The following is a 19,596-nucleotide window of genomic DNA, read 5'->3' on the forward strand; positions in this document are numbered from 1 at the left end:
TCAGTCATTTTTTCCTTTTTTTTATTGCCAAGTGATTGCACTTGAAGTCAAATGAAACAAAGAAAACAATTTATTCACTGATGTTTCACCGACTGTGAAATCTTTTGAAATAAGTACTATTGAGATGGCTGGACTTCGATTGAAATAGGTTGGGAAAACAAACAATCTAAGTTTATCTTTGATTTGCATAAATTCGAATAAAGGGAAATGAAATAAACAAGAAGAATGAATTAAAATTTAAATTGTTTTTATTGTCCCACCTCCTCCCAACAATTCCACCACTATTTTACATAACAATACATACACAAATATATTTACACAAACATACATACACTTAACTATAAGTTAACCCGTTGGCTGCCAGGCCACGCAACCCGTAGGTTGCTTAAACTACAGTAGCTACGCATCGCGTCTTAAGGATCGCGAACAAGGTGGGACTTGTCCGAAGACAAGTCCGGGTTGACACGGCGACGGAATCCATTACAGGGAATGCACACCCTCAGGAATCCGCCACCGCATCGACAAAGAGAAGTCCCTACTGGTGCATTGCCTAAAGCGCCTTGCGGCGAAGGCCATTGCGGCCGGTCCCTACAAGCTACAAAAAAATGGGACGCAAACGGGGTGGCAGCCAACGGGTTAACTTAAACATAACAATGCAAAATAAAACAGTACCAGAGCGACGATCCACGATGAATTCCCTCACGGAAAGGCGAAGGAGAAGCCAGCGACGAGGTAATGGCGTAAACAAAGACAGCGAAGACGACGAGACGGAGAGACGGAGATGAAGGCGAAGACGACCAAAACGACGAGACGGGGATGAAGGGGAAGACGACCAAGACGACGAGACAGAGATGAAGGCGAAGACGACCAAAACGACGAGACGAAGATGAAGACGACCAAGACGACGAGACAGAGATGAAGGCGAAGATGTCAACGAAGATAGCGATGAGGTGAAGTCGTTGACAACAACGGCAGGAAGACGAAGAAAATGTAGTTCTAAATTGATTAAACGTGGCAAAAAAAGAAGTAAGTGATTTTGAGCGGAAAATGGCATTTGTCTGATAAAACGATGAAAAAGACAAAGAACTTACGCGTGTGGTCCACTGGGGGCGAAACTACCGAAATTGTCAAAACGGCAGTGTTGTACCGAACGAACATGAATATTTGCAGTCCTATCACAGAAGTTTTTGTTACAATACAACAATGCTCCATAACATAGAAACTTAAAATACCAAAAAATGGAGATGTTATTAAAGCCTATCCATGTGAGCTGGCTAAGTAACGGTGAGAAGAACTGCAGGATTAACAATGGAGATTTTCCATTTATACAAGAACGATTTATTAAAATGAGAAATCCAGATAATCCACCAAATTAAAATACCATGGAAAGGCAATGATGATGAACCTTATTCAATGTTGGCATTCAGCAGACTAAGAAGAGAGGAAGAGAAGCCTGTGTAGAGAAAATTGTTACAGGTGTGTGTAGTGGAAGATTAGTAATGTTTTAAATACCACAATGAAGAGCTGACGGGTATTTTGCTAATCAGAGAAACTTGGAAATCTGGAGACCTGGGATGCTGAAGGCTGATGGTTAGCAACACAAAGTAGATGAAGACTCTGTCGTTGACTGACAAGAGAACACATCACTAAGCTTAAACAAAAGGCTTGAGGTCCATTAACAGTACTTGAACTGGATGGTGATCTTTATCTAAGGAATAGTGGCCTTCTTAAAGTGCCAGGATCCCTTATTGTACATTGATAGCAGGAATGCAGGCTGCTGGTTCAGCAGCTGGCATAGCTGACAAGGCGAAACACCACCACATACAAAAAGCAATCTATGTCAAGGGTTTCCTTTTCAATACATACCCAACGATAGCAATACTGAATAGATAACAACATACCGTAAATTTTTTGATGAAAAATCCTTTGAAACACATAACAGGATAACGTAACAAACTTACGTTTAACTTGTCACTCAAAATCTCCATTATAGCCGCACATCCACGCCATCTAGAGTTTCAACCTAGAACCAAAAATTAAACTTTGTTTTGAATTTTGAAATAAGTACAATACTTGCTTTTAAGTACTTGAATGTTTCTAATCTCTGATAGTTGAATTCCAATTTTAGGCATAACATCCTAGAATATAAACTACTATAGTTGCAGCATGAAACGCTAAACATTTGTAGGTAAAACTGTCGTAGCTCGTAGGATCAGCCTGTAGTGTTGAAAGCAAGAAAAACATGGAATAATAGCTACCACACTCTAACGCATGCGAGAAAAGTATTTGAAACTGTTAGAACAATACAGTTCATTTTTTACTTTTTCAGATTGTCACGAAATTTTTCCGGAAGTAGCCAATATCTCCGGAAACAGTGATCCCATAACAAAACGAGTAGGATTTTCGTGCTCCTTATTAAATTTGGATTGGGAATGACTAGCTTTTAGCCAAAAGTCGGATTTGACCAAAATCGCGATTTTTCATGAACACTTTATAGTTCAGGAAAATTTGCGATTTTTGACGATTTTGGGGTATTTTGAGTTGATACATGGAGTCGACCCCAAATTTGACGAGGATCACGAAAATGTGAATCTTTTTTCTGACAGACCAACAAATAAGAGTTATTTTGCATTTTTAAACCGGAAGTAAAACCGGAAGTCAAAATTTCAGAAATCTAAAAAATGAACTTTGTTTTCCTTTAAATGGTTAACAAGATTTTGATAGTTGTAAAAGTAAACTAGTGTTAATAAAAGCTATGCGGTGTTTTAAAATTTCTAAAAGTACAATTTCAGTTCTGACACTTAAATAGACTTGAATTTTTAGCATGATTATATATGCCTACTTACTTACTTGGTATTTAATGAAAACCTGCAAACGAGATATGACAGTACTTGTCGAAACAATGTTTTGGGTTCTACTAGTATCTGGCTGGATGCAGCTAGACTACGCAAGGCCCTTTCAATGGTTCGTCTGCTCACGAACTGTCGCGTATGCGTGAATGAAAATGCCATGAGGAATTACAGTTTTATACTTTTATTACTCTCCATATATCCATGTATTGGTATTCTTCATGGATAAATCAACAAGTATCTCAATCAATCCCCCTGAAAAGTGAAGAACATCTCTGGGTTTTAAGAATAAAGATTGGTTGCCACTGTTAAACGCCACCTGCCAGTTCCAAGCACAGATTCATTGGGCAAAGCAACGGAAAGAGTCCATTCTTAAAACCGTCCGCTGACGCTTCAATAAGCAGTAACTTTTCCGCTTACCAACGACGTCATAGCTGTTCTTCACTTTTAGAAGCCTACGTACCCTTTTCTACACTCATACTTTATGGTACCACCCTGAATAGATCTTAACAATTTGCAATATACGATATTTTCTGAATGTTCAATTCCAGGAAATGGAAGCCACTGTCTGGAAAAGAACTCGGTCATAGAACAAGAATTATAAACCATAGAATTTGAGATGTGACAGGACGACGTATCAATTAATCTCGTATCAAATTTTGGCCAATTATAAGATTCTGAACTGTCCAGAAAAGTATCTCAAATTACCCGAAGATTGAGCCCGAGTTACTGTAAACTAGTGACGACTTGCTCGGATTCGTCACTCTGTAGTAGTGCTTTATGGAGAAGGGCAACACAAACGGCGGAATCGAATCCGCCGTTTACCAGTATGAGCCCGATCTTATTACGTTTTGCCGTATGGATACACTGCTGCTCGCATTTCTCCAATGTGAAAACTCCTTGCAATCCACAGATGTCGAACAAGAAGTTATGCAACATTTTTCGTCCTGTAATTTTACACCAGCCATTAAGATCAATGTTTCGCACTCAATAGAAAGGAAACCAACATACCCGTTTTCAGTAAAATCAAATTCAGGATGGAACTGGACTCCGTAAAGATGGCGTTCAGTATCAGTAATGGCGGAAATAATATGACGCGAATATTTTGCGACGCAATACAACCCTTCTTCAACCTATTCGACGCTGTCACCACGGGTCAGCAATACCAGTTGCCGAGTCTCTAAGCCTTTAAACAATGGGCACTCCTTTCCTTTTTGGATCTCGAATTGCCTATCTTCGCGAACATCTTTTCTTTTCACCGTTCCACCTTAACAGAACAAAAAAATAAATAAAAAATAAATAAATAAAATAAAAATAAAATTTTATAAAATAATAAAAAAAAACATTCTAATTATTTTATGAAATGTGAAATACTGTTGTGAAATAAGTTGAATAATAAAAATTTTATATACAACAGAAATGGTTACCTAATTACTTGTTGAGCAATTGCATGCATGAGAGCAAATTCCCGGCACTGGAAGACCACAAGTAAAGATTGCTGGGTCGTATAGTAGGGGCATCCACTACGTAAACTGAGTTGGGACCTGTTCAAAAGTAATGTGAAATTTATTTTCGGCTCAACCATATCATTAACTTGACCCTGAATATATGTATACACTCCCATGTTTTCTAAAGTTAAGTGTAACAATATCATTAAGCAAAAATGCCAACAAAAAAATGTCTGATTTGTTTTTGTTGAAGAATAAGGGCAGCCGGGGTTTTGAGGGCTAGAATATCAGGTTTTACAAATTGTTTTCTGACTCTGCAATCTATAACCTAAAATATAAATTTTTTAATTAATAAATTTTTTATATCATCTATCACCCATGGCTTTGTGGTTGGGTGTCTGCCTGGGAAGCTGAAGATTTTGAATCAATCTCCACTTTTGAAAACAATTTATTTAAAGTAAAACGTTGCATGTGGTTTCATTTTACCAAATTACCATTTGTTTTACAAAACTAGTAACGGGAAACTAATGTATCGTCCTCCAACTTTAGGTTTCTCCTGCTAATTTAAAAATTCAAAAAAAGTCACTTTTTTAACATGATTACAGATTGGTCAAATACCTTAAACATCTTTTTACAATCTTTCCGATGACATTTGGTTCTCATCAAGACATCCTGTGGTCCTTGTTCCAAGAAGCAGGAATATATTTACAATACAAGAGTCATCTAAAAAAAACTCCAGAGCTCCAACTTGTCTTAGGGGAACAGTCTTTTAATACTGTGTAGTCCTACGTTCAATAACAGTTTAGCTAATATAAATATTTGACATAGATTTGCATGTCAAAGCCAAATAAAAACAAAAATTACTGTTGATAGGTCATTTCAAGATCACTTACATGAAGTCACCATTGTGCAGATCAGAACCCCAAGCAGATTTTTTCCACTGCCTTTTTTTGCACACTGCAGGGCTGTGGATAGGGACTGCACCTAAAGATATGAAAACATTGTCTGACAGCAAATAAAAACTGAAAGAAAAAACATGCAAATCAGCAAATAGACTGTACTGTACCATTCAAATGACATCTAGTGAAAATCAATCTTCAAACAATCATGTGTGTTGTGAAAAAGAGTGTCCCTCAGGTTGGTATGAAAAAATAGCAAATTTTCAGTGTATTAACTTAACGAGTAACGAGTAGCCAAAAGATGTTGAAAACGGAACGCACTGAACATTTATTAGCTCCCCGCTTAACACCTCTCCAACAAAGCCATTCAGTTGAATATGCCCCAGAATAACATTATTAGTTCCCCGCTTAACACCTGTCCAACAAAGCCGTTCAGTTGAACATGCCACAGAAGAACACACACCTACCAAAGCGATGAATAAGTTTCACACGCGGCAAAGCAACGGGATTAACGAAACCAAAACCACAAAACACAACGACCTAACGTAAACGAAATTACTCATATACACGACCTTTCATATGAAGTCGTTGCTAGGCGACGCCGGAAGCCCAGCCTTCAAAAGTATCGCGGCCTGATTTCAGCTAGTCTTCGTTTTCGTCTAAACGCCATCTATCGCAAGAAATCATATCCAAAACTTGGGTTGGCCGTCTAAATTGCTCGGCAATCTCTCACCGTTCAGCCTAAAATTACGGGGTACTCGACGTAGCGTTATCTACTCTACAAGGTGATACCAATGTTTGCGTTCTAACTTGGAAAGTAAGAAAAGGTATAAAAGATTAAAGGAGAACCCTTTGCGAAAATGGCGCCATCTATCGGAAAAAATCTCAGAAAAAACGTTGGTCGGTTGAGATGAAATGATGAGGAATTCTGCTTTGCAAGAATCCCTATAGGGAAACTTGGTATCCATGGGACAATAGCACTTCTCGACACTAGAGCCCTGTGGAATCCACAGGGCAATAGATTTTACCTTTGTAATTTCCGTGTCACAGTTTGAAAGGCGACAAGAATAGTGCCGAGGTCCCCGAAATGTACCATCTATCGGTGAAAACCTCAGAATAAATTGGTCGATCCACTTATAATAGATCTCTATCGGAAAGCTAGGTGAAGTGCAATTCCTGTTGAACGGGTAGTCACGAAAACGCGTCTATGCACGATATCGCTATGTCCTCTACAAGTTGACCCCGATTCCCGCGTCATAGCTTGCAAGGCCAAAGAGGAAACACTTTTGATTGAATCCCTATCGGGAAACATCTAAGCCAGTGACATTTCTGCCAACACTCAAGACATGGGTGGTCGTTTATGAGTGATGATCAGCAACTCAGTTCCACCAAGTGATGATTACATTAGAAACCGCACCGTAGTTATTAAGGAGTGGAGAAGACTCCTGTCTATATAAGAGGGGAACAAGCGGTTGTATGACGTCAATGCCCGGCTGTCGTCGAGAGAAGTTGGCAGACCTGTCATCATCACCCCGTGCTTGCTTCCAACGACAGCAACGACGCTCGAGCTCATCTCTGCAGTGCCACATTTGATTCCTGGAACATTTCTCAATGGGTATTTTATGCATAAATAACATGACTGAAGTGTTAATCTTGTTATCGATGTTATGATGAGCACAGAGTATTGATTCAATAATAGTGACGTCCGGCATATAACTGACAGTATAAGTTAAAATACTGAACATTTGTATTTGGACATAGGTCAAAGTTCAATGGAAACGGATGTAGCACACCAGTGAGGTATCGCGAATATATTCTTTATCTATAGTTGATGATCAACAACACGTGGCACGCAGACATGTAGGACATCACGGGTTCTTCACGTTACATAGGGTGTCGCTGTTTCCACTTACCAAAGGATTGCATCGTTCGGCTTATCTTATAACCAAGAAAAAAAAAAGATCCACTTCCGTCGAAAGAAATACTTGGATGTTCCTGATGATATCTTCGCTCATCTCTCGTTAATCAACTGCTGCGCTTCTGACGCACGGCAAATGACGACATCGAAGACCGTGTAACGGAGTATTTATTTCTTCCTTTTCCAAAAAATATTAGCAAGCAAACTTATAGTGATAGAGACAACATCATTTGATTAGCTTGGAGAAAAAGTATAGATGTCGTTTTCACCCCTTCACTCCGTAATGGGTTTTCTGTCCAATCGGGTGATGTTGTCCTACAGAAATGACTGAGAAAAGGTCAATGTCCTAAAAGAGGAAATGGATGCTGAATGGGGCTATCTTGAAAGCATGTAGAGAGGGGGACAATCGCCATCGTTGTTGGCTAGAAATGATGGCCGGATATCTAAGAAAGGAAAAAAAGGGCAAACAAAGGGGAGAATTTTTAAGGGACAAAGAATGGAACTTGAGTTCCGCAAATGTGAACGCAAATAGAAGTGGAGTCTCAATAGGATCCTCAACGTTCCGAATGTTGGCCAAGCTCAATATTGGCGAACGATTGCGGATGAGCGAGGACGACGCGCTTTGCTGCATATATTTTTTTTCAGTGAATACTCGGAATCGATTTACACAGTGTGACACGGAAAGTCGGCAAACAATAGCTCAGCTGTTCAGCAAAGCTATTGTTAAGGGATATCGAGTCCGGCGATTGAATCTTTTACGAACCGTCTCTTTTGCGTTATTTCATCCACCAGTTCTGTCTTTGCTGCTTCGCTTTTTTTCCTATTTCCCCCATGGCTTCTATTTTATTTACTCGATATGTGATTGCCCTCTTGTTTGTCCCTACAGCAAGCTCTCTGCTTCTTTTGAACCGGTGAAGTGAAGCACAGCATAGGCTTTGTCAGCAGCAATATGGAGAATTTTCGTGTTCATCTCTTGCTCAAATAGGGATCGAGAATATTCGACATTCGATGGGCAAATGTCTGCTTATCTTGCACATTTCTTCACAAGGCTTTCTTTTATCCTCCGCTTCTGCCGACACAAATGGTTGTTTACTCATTTTAGACCCTGTAATTATTGGCGATCGTAACTATTTTGACATCGCATGCATATGCTGACTTGTCACGAGACTTCCCTTCGGTTTTGATAGCAAAAATCTGCGGGCCTATAAACAAGATGTAATCTTCGTTTAGGCCCGTCACACACCGTTATATCCACCTATACCCGAATTACGACAATCAAAAGTTCTTTAATCAAGGCATTTTCTTCGTCGTTTTATTACTGGACTTGCAGAAGGGAAAAGAAAAGAGAGGATGACGTTCTGATTCAAAAGTCCAATTAATATCTCAAGTGTACGTCACGCACTGGTGAATCTATCCCATTCTCCGCTTGATATGAAGCCATCAGCGTTAAGAGACTAAGAAGAGCGTCGGTCACGTTCCTTTGCGTCAACTCTCCAGTCTCATTTTTAGATATAGTGTAGTGTGCTTATGTATTTTCCTCTGGTGTTGGCGGTCGTTAATGGATCGTCATCTTTTCGCTTGACTGGTCCCTTCTCCATTTTTCCGTAGAAATGTGTCACCAACAGCAGTTGCAGAGCTCCCGATTAGACATACGGATGCCTTGCATAGAACGACCGCAGTACGTAAAAACGAAGAGCCCGGAATAGATTAAAAAAAAAAATTAGACATGCTCTAAATAATTTTGCCTGTTTGCATGTGGAAAATCAGCTCGGGTCTTCATCTTCTTCAGTTAAAACGTTAAAGGATTCAAATGATAGTCTTGTCAAGTCTGTGTATATACGAAAGCCGTTTGCTATACGTAGCTCGTACCAATTGTCACGTTCAATTGGATCATGCCATCTTCAAAACTTACAAGAGCTTCCTTTGTTCGTGTCATCCTGTCATTTCCGCTATAAATTTGTACGGCTTTTTTTTTCTGTGCTACGACTTTTATGTCTTTTTCATTTCGAAAATAATCTGTGAAAACCTTTTTTGTGCTTGTCTCGCCCATCGACGGCCCTGCACGCGTAATCAAGTTAATCTAATGTACGCGCGTCCAAGAAACTCTAATTCGATAATGCCACGTATTCGGTTAATTCCATTATAAAAGGGCGATGAGTCTGCGGCCAGTTTCTCGGGGGGGAATGTCTTCGTATAGCCGTGAAATAAAACAGCGTGTGTCCTATACATATAGCGCGTGAACACACGAAGAAATTAAAGTATACAATAGACAATAGAGGTTGACGAAAGTTTGCTGACCCCCATATATAGAATTGTTTTACAAAACATGTAATGATATGAATATAGTTCAAACTGAAATGTCTACGTTGCAGGCCATACTTTTATGTTTCACGCACCAACTCGCTATTTGTCGCCAGAGTAACGATTTGTGAATGGACGCGTAATGCAGACTGACAGTCGGAGAACATCAATAGTCTAGCGGGAGTTATAACAAGAGCTTTGAAAAGAAACCCCTCGGGTTTCGTGTTTTTCAGTTGCAGCCCTCATCAACTTTCTCATACATAACTTGTCCATCACACCTATACATTTTTTGCCTCAGTGTTCTAAGCCAGCCCTCTATTCTCTCTGTGGGCGGCTGTTTCCTGTCTGATATAAGTGAATCGTACTGACGTAATGTGGGGGTAGGCTAGTCTACTTTCCCTAAACACACAACTTTCGATGTCGAAATAAAAGCGACTGCAAAACGCTAGTTGTTATACAAGACCTGCAGTTCACAATTGAATTCAAGTGACGTCAAATTAAGGGACGTGTTGGCAGCACCATCGTCTTCATCAGAAATTGATGAAGACCAAACTCTCTCTAGTCATTTCGCTTGACATCTGTAATGGAGATACCCCCCTTCTCATCCGCCAAAAGGAAAGGAAGATTAAAACACCTACTTACTAACGAATCACAACGTGGAATTGATTTTTTGCGAGCAGACGGGAACTTTTGATCGTTCATGTCGTGCAGAACGAACCCAATCCCAACAGCTATTACATTATGTAGATACTAATAGCTCCGAATGCTGATGATCTGGCCGCCCATTGCAGTTCTTGTCAATGATGTAAGAGTTTCACGAAAATAATGTGATCTTTACGACCACAGAAATTTGCAATGTGTAGATGCAATGGATCGATGCCGAGCACTGAAATCTCAAAAAAAAAAAAAAAAAAGATTCAACCAAAATTTAAAATGTAAGGAAATCACTTGCACTAGATTCAGAAACTCGGACAAACAGGCCTACACAACAGCTGATAGTATAGACCTTACATGGCACGCAGAATGCAAAATGTGGGGGCGTATTCTTGGTACACGATCGATTACTAGAGTTGTAACTAATTGCTACATGAGGTGGACCCGATAATTATATAGAGGACGCCACCAGCGGGCCTTCCTTGCATGAATTGGTTCTCTTCTCGGTATCCTAAACGGAATGTGAGGAAATAAAGAAAAGGATGGAAAAGAATTTTCTCTTCAATCTAGACGTGTATTTTTTTTTTTGTGTTTAATTTTTTATTATTATTATTTTCATTTATATACTGTATTTTCACGTGACGCAGGCGCATGAGGGCTTCGTCATCAGACAGGGAAACCCAAGAAAAATTGAGAGGCAAACGAGAAATGAAAAGACAAATAAATTCATTAGCGCGCACATCAAATGCTTATGGCAGCAACGAAACCAAATAATCGATGTCTTCCGCTTGTTGTGGTTTCAAAACAACAAATACAAAACATACACACATGACGAGAAATAAGAAAACGGGTAATAACGAGCCGAAAGTATTCATGTATGATGCTGAAGAGCCACGGTTGCGAAGGGTAGCCAATCGTTCGTTTGTAGGAGAAAACACATAACAATGAAAAAAATATAATTATAAGAGGAAAGATTTGGTGAAATAAAAGTTTATTAATAATGGAACAAATTAAAAAATAATAAGATTCTATTATTAAAAACGTCGAGAAAATTCCTATAATCTTAAGGAAAGTAGGTATATGAATTAAGGATACAGGCAAGGACGATTTATGCAATCACGACCAATAAAACACATTATGATATTTTGTTTATGTTTAATAAATCAAGATCCCAGTTTCATTTTTGTTTCAAGTTTTTTTTGTATATAATAACCAACCGTTTTGTTTTTATTTTTTTTTCACTGTTGATGTAATCTACGATATACACGGCAAATCAACAATACTTAAAGCCATTTCCGAATACTTTATCCGAAATAAAGTATGTGGCTGAAAATAGAGCATAAAAATGCCGACATCTACTTTGTATTGCTGCTGCTGCTTCTGCTTAGTTCGTTACAAGATTGGCTGTTGGACATGATGGCCAAAGAAAACCTTGCAATCGATAGACCTATACAATGCAAGTATTTGTAAGCTAAAGGGATCGTGCGTTATGTATATTAGCAGAGGAGGGAGAAATGAATTGAGAGGTTCGCTGATATCAGTTGGTAGGGTGGTAACACAGTCTTCACTCTACTCTGCATATATGAATGGCGTGTTGGTACAGGTCATTATCGATATAATATAGTAGATGGTCTGCGGTTCATTTCTGTTTTCGGCTCGTCAAAACCAACATATACACAGCAAGGCACACATTATATATTGATGGCATGTATATAGATGTATAACACGCATTGATGTAATACTACTAGCTAATGCAAATTAATTCAATCATTCATTCGCGCACGCATGTCGCATTTTCTTATATATATAACTCTCAGCACCACACATTTCTTTTATTTGGAAGGGGGGAGGAGGTTAAAATGTTTCTTTTCTGGTGTTGTAAATAATAATCTTTTCAGAAGAACATTGAAGGTCACCTTTGTTTTTTTCCTTTACTCGACTAGAAAATAATATTCTGGTGGCTAAAATGATAGCGTCTGTTAATGAAACGTCACCAGTTACTTCAAGTCAAGCGATGACTACATGATGTCCGGTCCCGGCGTAAAAACACAAACAAAATATTTTATATATCGTACATATAAGCCAGTCGTTCATTGGGATGAAAAATAAAAATAGAAACGAATGGACAAATGAAAATTGGCAAACAAGTTTCAAAAAGAAACGGTCTAAAGCAGGGATGAAAAAGAAAATGAGTAGCGACGGCGTGTCGTCACACTATGCCCTACTCTGGAAATTTCTTACATCGACAAAATCCTTTCTGTTCGTTCGGTTTTCAATTGCAAAAGGAAAAACAAAAATTAAATCCTTTTTTTTCGGTTTTTTTTCTCTCTTTTATAATCCACAATCAATGGCTTCCATTTCATTTTCCTTTTCCACGAAATTGCTGGTTGTTTCCCTCTTAAAAAAAATAAAAAAAAAATACACATTTCCGTCCGCGGAGTTGCACGTGATTAAAATATTATTCGTCTTCATTCCTCCTGTTTAAGTCCTAGAGAAGGAGCTTCTTCGGTCCGTCCACCGGATGGCGTCTCGACGAGTGACTGGAGCTCACCAGAGCTCTCGATGCGTCTCAATTCACGGACGACTTGTACTTGTTCGTGAGAGTCGGGCAAATTCATCTCGTCGATGGCGAACCTCGTCCTGCATTCCACAGTAGACACAAACCACGCCAAGATTGTTTGTTAAATGGATCCTCACAAATAATTGAAACAAAAAATAAATAAATTCAATGGTCTCGTAGGGCGGTCGGCGGTCCAAATAGTTGCCATGGTTACAGCATTGCGCAATTTCCCCAGAATTTCCCAAAATAGATTTCGGCTTTTTCGTTTTGTTTTTGTTGTTTTTTGAAAATTAAGGAAAAAAATCGAAACGATCACAGGAGGAATGTATGCGGTTGAAATGGGGTCAAAAAAAGGGCGGACCAACTCGCAATTGCTTTGAAATTCTTCCTCGTCTTGCTTAATGGGATGGAAAATTGAGGCCCGAGAGAAAAAGACCCAAAACAATTGAAAACAAAATGGGCCAAACTGTTTTTCGCTGTTTGTGCGAAAAGAGATTGGCCAGAGATCATCAACAGTTGTGATGACGTAGATTTCTATTTTCCTGACCTGTTTACAAGACACATTCGCTGCCGCGCTGTACACACTACACTTCTGCGCAATATATAGATAACAAACTTTGAGGCGTAGGAAGAGGACGGTGAAAATTCATTTCCTTTTTTCTAACGAGCAAACGAATAACTGTGTGAGACTTGCCTTGATCTGTTGAAGTCTGGTCCTCGCTTTCCTCCCGCGACGTCGACCCGCGGCTACCCTCGAGCACTGGCTGATGTCTGAACGGGCGTCGGCGTTGTCGTCAAACACCTCGTTACTCTCCTGGCCGTCCGATGACGTTTGATGCTGAATATGGAACTGATGGTGATGATGCGAGTCGGAGTAATAATGACTGCCACCGTTATTGTCGCAGTCACCGTCTACGTCGTCAACGACGATGCTGTTGATGGCCGACCATGTTAACGAGTTCGTACATGTTAAAAGAGAGGAAAAAAATTGAGTTAGCCAAAGCAATATATTCCTGGTATTTATTACGCACACAGCAGAGACGCTTGGAGGCTCCGTAATGACGTCGAATATTCTTATGGGAACGTACCACGGAAATAGAAACTCAAGGCAAGCTACCGATAGCCTTGTATATAGTTTTCATCATAATAATCAGATGTTTTTCCCCACCTTTTTTTGCCAACCGCTAAAACCTTTTGGCCAAAAAAAGAAATTCCCAATTTCCCGCTATGGAATCGACTGCCGGTATAAAAAAATAAAATAAATGAACCGCATCGGAGATTTGATCGTCAATCCATCAGACCTTCTTGGCTCTGTCATCACTCCCGTTGGCCTTGGGTTTCGGCATCTTTTTCTGTATCATTATTCAACACTCGCCAACTGATGTGTGTTCGGTTTCTTTTACGTCATAGGGCGGGCAGTAAAAGAGGCTAGCGGGGATGTGCCGGTTGCTATTTATAGCATCGGGAGGAAGGAGTCGAAAAACATTGATCTCATCAACCGCGGTGGCTAAAAAGCAACATTATACGGCGTGCATTGCCATTCATCGTTTTCAAAAAAATTGCATCATTAATCATTTAAATTTGACGGTTAATTAACATTCGTTTGGGATTTGGCCTCGTGCGGGATTATACGACAAAGTTCTTGGCTTAACGGCTGGGATGCTGTAATCATCCGCATTTTATTGTCAAATTAAAATAGAACGACTGCATACCTGACACATGATTGCAATTTGGGTCGTTCGCCATTAGCCCCGGCGGCAGCGCCATTCATTCCACACATGGATAACTCCGAGCCTGAAACAACAAGCAAATCAAACATGAGTAACAAACGACCACATCGCTTCAACATTGGCAAACGTTCTTCATTTACCATTCTTACCCAACCGATATAGGGAAAAAGTATCGATTTCTTTCTTCGGTGAGATAACCTATCGATAGTCTACCGCCATCTGGTTGCATAACTTTTGTCTTTTTTTTTGTTTTTAAGAGCCATGTATATAGAGGAAGGAAAAATGGCTAGATAAAAACAAATATGACGGGATGGAGTTTAACTGTACAACAGACAAGCTGTGCCTAGACGGATACTCGCCTTCCGAAAGGAGCCATCCAGGGGGACATTTTTAAGATAACAGTGGCGGCGACCAAAGATAGAAAACAAAAAGAACACGCATACACAATGCGCAAACTGACGTCAATGAGTTAAATGAAAGCAGCGCTGGCTCTGCGTGTTTGTTGCTGCGGCCCAAAGCTGACCAGCTGCGTGTCAATCCGACTGACGCAATCTGCTGTAGTTCGAACAACACGTACTTGTGCAATTTTAGTTGCAATAGAATGTGACACAATAAACTCTGCGTTAAAACAGCGTCTAGCTGATTTTGTCACCCAGATCGGGATTTTACGTCACGATCGATAGAAATCTCGTCGAGCATATCAGAACTCGAGGCTTTTATCTTTAAAATATCTGCCGTATCTTGGTATCTTCAAAACAAAATAACATTTTGAAGGAAAAAAAATGGGGGAAACGCCCGTTACGGGGGGTTTATCCATAGCACTCGTGTCTTGCATTGCTTATTTTTTTTTATTTTGAAAAAGGAAAAGCAACGAATAAAACAAAATCCTCCTGACCAAAGATCTAGCGCAGCCATTTTCTCGATGTGATTGGGAAAGATTTGTTTCTTTGTTCAACGCATGTGAGCCGCTGGACGGGGGGGGCATATGCGGACACCATGAACTCGATCCCCTTTGCCATTCGGTATAGCCTACGAAGCGTCGAGTTGCTAGTGATGACGCAAATCAGCGAAACCCGGGCATGCCTGTTATAGTATAGCCAAGGTATTTGGGGAAGGAGGGGAAAACAAAATAAAGAAAGGAGATATACCAAGATAGTAGACTTCAAACTCCCGACAAAATGACGTCAGTCCACCTTCTAAACGGGATATGAGCTGCTCGTTGGCGTCCGTCACGTTAGACCAATCAACAAAAGAGTCGAGAAATATAGAAGGAGAAAATATAAGAAATGGCTGCTACTAAAATATTTGAAGGTGGCCCAGGCAACAAAGAATTCGTTTTTAACAAGAAACGGGCTGTGCGTGGGGGGCCCCCGGTTTTCGCATATGCGTCATCGCTCCATCCTTTTCCCCTGACATTATTATTATGTTTTATAGCTTGTCGTATACACCTGCTGTTTTTTTCTTTTCTTCTTCTTCTTCTACTGGAATACCTGGCGGAGATTTCCCTGGACTAGCAAAGACTGGAAAGCAATCAATCAATTCTTGAACGCCTTTCTCCGAAAACCTTATGGGAAATTTAAAGAAAAAAGTGCCGGTTTACGTGAACGAGGGACGCAATTGAGTCGGTCGTTATGCGTAATAAGTTAGCCCTGGAAGGCATCGCCCACTTAGCAATAGAGAAACTACGGAATAAACAAACAAAAAGCGTAAAATTGTTTCCAAGAAATGATTGAAATAACACTCAATCATTTCCGGAAGCTACACGAATCTTTGCGATGTCATGTGGCGCCAACAAAACAGACAACGTTCTTTCCACTTTCTGTTGATTTATTTGTCTTCTTTGAAAGTCTCGACAACATCGACGTGTCCAACTTTTTCTTCGTGGCTCGTGCGGAAGGAATGCGTTAGATTTCAACTGCCTCCCCACCCCGCCCACCTCCTTCTGTAGTTGTTGTGTGTACGAAAAACAAACAAAAACATGCGGGAGTTGGAGACGAAGACTTTTTTTGCCGGTAAGAGTTTCCAATCCAGTTTTCTTTTTTACTTCACTCCGTCAGGGTCTGAAAATAGAATCGCTAATGGATCGAGTGTGTGCTGGTGGGCGCAGGGCAGAAGCAAAACGTCAAGACTGTAGTGACGTCATCAAACGCTGGACACGTGCCATGTGATTGGGATTAAAAACAGTCGAACCTCCCGCAAGCTCTTGGGCCTATATCTATAACAACGCAGACGGCCAAGCACTTGAAAAATGTTTCGCCCGCATCCGCCCTCTTGGCGACAACATTGATCGCTATACCCCAACTCCAGAAGAAGAAAAAAAACAACAAGTCTATCGAACTGACAACTGCCGAACTGCGGCTGTGCTACTCTGTACGTTGAACTTTTCCCTATACTTAAAATCTGCCGATTGGATCAGTTTGAAAAATGGGGAAAAGACAAAAGTTGGATGAAAATTGTGTGGCATATTATCATAAAGAAATGGATTGAAAGTAAAATCCCAAGTCGATACGAAATCCGCGTTCATCTTCTAGACACGTTTGAAAGTGATCGATAAACTTGACGAACGGAAGAGCAGATGGTGCAGCGTAATCCACATGTCGTAAAATAATATGAAGCTGGAGGCTCCTTTTTTAAATTTAAAGAACAAATTTTGCATCAAAAAGACAATCAAATGTTTGTTTTTTTTTCGTATTAAAAAAGACAAGATATCTAGGTATAATAATTACTCTCGATGGAATTCAATGTGCCATAATTCTTTACGGTTTGGTATCTGTGCGTGTATCACATGCACAATCCTCACTGGCGTTCAGATTCACGTTCGTGTCGTTCTTGTTGAATACTAATGCGATTACAAGTGAAATGGGCGAAAATGTCCTCGCCCTTCTTGGAATATTGGGCGTACAGAGAAAAATGTGTTACGTGGAAGCCTTTCGTGCTTTGCATCGTACACAAGCCTTACACTTTGAAATGGTCACGGTCGTACGGAAGCGATAATAAACGAACAAAGACGACGCGGCGTCTCGCCCAATAACAAGGAAAATATGTTACAATGCACTCGTTTTCGTTTGTTTTTTTTTTCAAGCAAAAAGAACTAAATAAATAAAATGAAAAAAGAAAATTGCATTACTGCTATTGGCACACTATTCACAAAGAAAAATACGAATGGAATTTTCACGAGAAACGCACGGCTATTTAAAACAAAAAATAGTTTTGTGCCTTTCGTTCTCCCTTTTGTTTTAAAGATGAACGTGAAGCCCCTTGGCGACAAGTCACAGTGGCATGTCGATGTCAAAAGGGCGACAACTGAATTGACGTCAAAAAGAAAAAAAAAAAACCCTTTGTGTCACCTTCCGATTTTGACGTAAACACATAATCAGCAAAACTATTTCAAGATCATTCAAATGACTTAACGCGTGACGTCCAATCACCTGCACTGTGTCTAGTGTCCCACACAAAAAGAACCGATCAACTCTTTGTATAATAATAATAATAAAAAAACAAACAAAAAAACTTACCGGTAGTCAAGTAAACGGTTGTCATGATGGATGTTTTAAAAACAGTATAGCCGAGCGAGAGAATGAACAGTTTGAAACGACACTGAAACGACTGATGGTGCTTAAACAGATTGAAAAACAAATGAGCCAAAATCTTCGGAATTACAAGCGACGTGATTTAAGAGAAACGGTGCAATAAACCGAGAGAGATCTTGACTCGTCCGAGTCTAGCGAACGATTGACAAAGAAAGCCAACGGGGCAGATAGTACTACACACTTGTGTACGATGATGGGGGAGCGAGAGTCGTCTGTGGGCCGGAACACGGACGGCCCATCTACAGACGATGCGTATAGAATTTGAAGGTGGTGGCAGCACACGACACACACACACAACAAGGTAGAACCAACGCCTGTTTTCAATGATCTTAGTTGCCTAGGAATAAGAACGAATGGAAAAATAATAGAAATTCAACGAATGTTGGCGGAGTGTAATGTTAATGGATCACATCGCATCATGCCGAGAGTCTTGCAATACGAGTGCTAGACTAACGCTGTCGCACTTGATCCGCTGGATCACTCGGAACGGAGATTGCCACTGTGCGGGGAAGATATAGACGACTAAATAGGAAAGCGAGTGGTGCAGGTGCCGTTTTATTTTTTTTTGTTATCCTCTTATTAGATCTCTGCCTGTGTTGTTGAGAAATGGATATACTTTAAGCTTAAATGATATGCAGCTGGATATTTTTTTTTTTTAAACGCGGATGGGTCCCCGATCCGTCACATCTTTCTCCATTGTTCTATACGGTGGAAACAAAACAAGAAACAAAAAAAAAACGTTGAATAAGGGAACTGGCATATTATTATTCTGGCTGTTCACCCGCATATTTAACAATTCCTATTGACGTCATCGTCTATCGTCACACACTGCCACTATGCATCGATGTGATAGAATACGTAAGGCAATAAAAGCGCACGCACACGACTCGATAGAGACCGTGCAAAAGCTGTTCTTTTCTTCTGGAGAAAATGAAGAAGAAAAAATACCAATGGGAATGAGACAACTGGTGACGTCGTTTCCACCAGGGCGTCGCCGTCGCGATGTGGAGGTGGCAAAACAAAACAAAAAAAATAAAAAACAGGGGAAGGGGGGGCTTGTAGTCGACTGCAAAAAGGGGAAAACTTGAGATCGTCATGTCTTTGACGTCAGCAAAAGATTCTCCCCATCTGTACGTAGGTCCATTAAATGTACTTATGTACTCTCCGAGGGCCGTTTCAAGAAGGACTGGCTTTCTTTTTCGGAATTTCTTGAGACTTATGTGATACGAAACTGCTTTAGCCAACTAGCCGTTTGGGCGATGCTATACCGAATTTCAAACTCATTATCGATATTCGATAATGAGATGGAACGTTCCAGTTGTTTCCCCTACACCCCAAGTTTCTTGTGTGCATGGAACAAGATATGCGCTGAAACACGAGAGACTCTACGGCTAATAATAAACTCAAACAAGAAACCCAGTAAAAGGAGGAAAAAAAAAAAAAACAATAAACAGCGAGGTAAGGGTAACGTACAACCTCACACAAGTCGTTACCGTTGTTGGGGGCGTTTTTTTTTTATTTCCCAGTCGTTCAACTATTAAACAAACAAAAAGAGAGAGAGAAAATGAATTAAAGAAAATGAAAGAAGATCAAAAGGTATCGCTTCTTTCCTCCCCCGTATGGTTTCCCTTTCGCTCCCCTTCTCCT

General features: G+C 40.1%; 1 protein-coding gene, 2 long non-coding RNA genes and 1 pseudogene across 6 annotated transcripts; all 4 read right to left on the reverse strand.

Annotated features, from left to right (window-relative positions):
• Window positions 1-21: 21 nt before the first annotated feature.
• Window positions 22-2,035, reverse strand: LOC123475904. Its single transcript, XM_045179146.1, has 7 exons — window positions 1,902-2,035; window positions 1,513-1,835; window positions 1,382-1,453; window positions 1,233-1,294; window positions 1,092-1,172; window positions 673-996; window positions 22-40 (listed from the first exon to the last, which is right to left on the reverse strand). The coding sequence occupies exons 3-7, from the start codon at window positions 1,421-1,423 to the stop codon at window positions 22-24; spliced, it is 528 nt and encodes a 175-aa protein (XP_045035081.1). The 5' UTR covers window positions 1,424-1,453; window positions 1,513-1,835; window positions 1,902-2,035.
• A 2,694-nt stretch (window positions 2,036-4,729) lies between these two features.
• LOC116934738 lies at window positions 4,730-10,447 on the reverse strand. Of its 4 annotated transcripts, none has more exons than XR_006641555.1 (4): window positions 10,058-10,447; window positions 5,191-5,281; window positions 4,916-5,082; window positions 4,730-4,856 (listed from the first exon to the last, which is right to left on the reverse strand). It is a non-coding gene; the product is annotated as an uncharacterized LOC116934738 (long non-coding RNA). The 4 variants fall into 4 exon arrangements; XR_006641545.1 differs by lacking the exon at window positions 10,058-10,447 and adding an exon at window positions 5,664-5,776; XR_006641550.1 differs by lacking the exon at window positions 10,058-10,447 and adding an exon at window positions 5,660-5,766.
• Window positions 10,448-12,474: 2,027 nt separating this feature from the next.
• Window positions 12,475-13,990, reverse strand: LOC123475930 (annotated as a pseudogene).
• A 3,471-nt stretch (window positions 13,991-17,461) lies between these two features.
• Window positions 17,462-19,464, reverse strand: LOC123470784. The gene is made up of 2 exons (XR_006644623.1): window positions 17,875-19,464; window positions 17,462-17,798 (listed from the first exon to the last, which is right to left on the reverse strand). It is a non-coding gene; the product is annotated as an uncharacterized LOC123470784 (long non-coding RNA).
• Between the last annotated feature and the right edge of the window lie 132 nt (window positions 19,465-19,596).

This window comes from Daphnia magna, linkage group LG1, assembly GCF_020631705.1.
Source record: "Daphnia magna isolate NIES linkage group LG1, ASM2063170v1.1, whole genome shotgun sequence".
NCBI classification, from domain to species: Eukaryota; Metazoa; Arthropoda; class Branchiopoda; order Diplostraca; family Daphniidae; genus Daphnia; species Daphnia magna.

What these genes read in the sequence shown, in the direction of transcription:
- LOC123475904 (XM_045179146.1), bottom strand. Translation starts at nt 1,423, where the DNA reads ATGCCAACATTGAATAAGGTTCATCATCATTGCCTTTCCATG. An exon ending in AATAACATCTCCATTTTTTG is followed by an intron (nt 1,173 to 1,232) that starts GTATTTTAAGTT and finishes CTTCTGTGATAG; the next exon opens with GACTGCAAATATTCATGTTC. An exon ending in GCCCCCAGTGGACCACACGC is followed by an intron (nt 997 to 1,091) that starts GTAAGTTCTTTG and finishes TAATCAATTTAG; the next exon opens with AACTACATTTTCTTCGTCTT.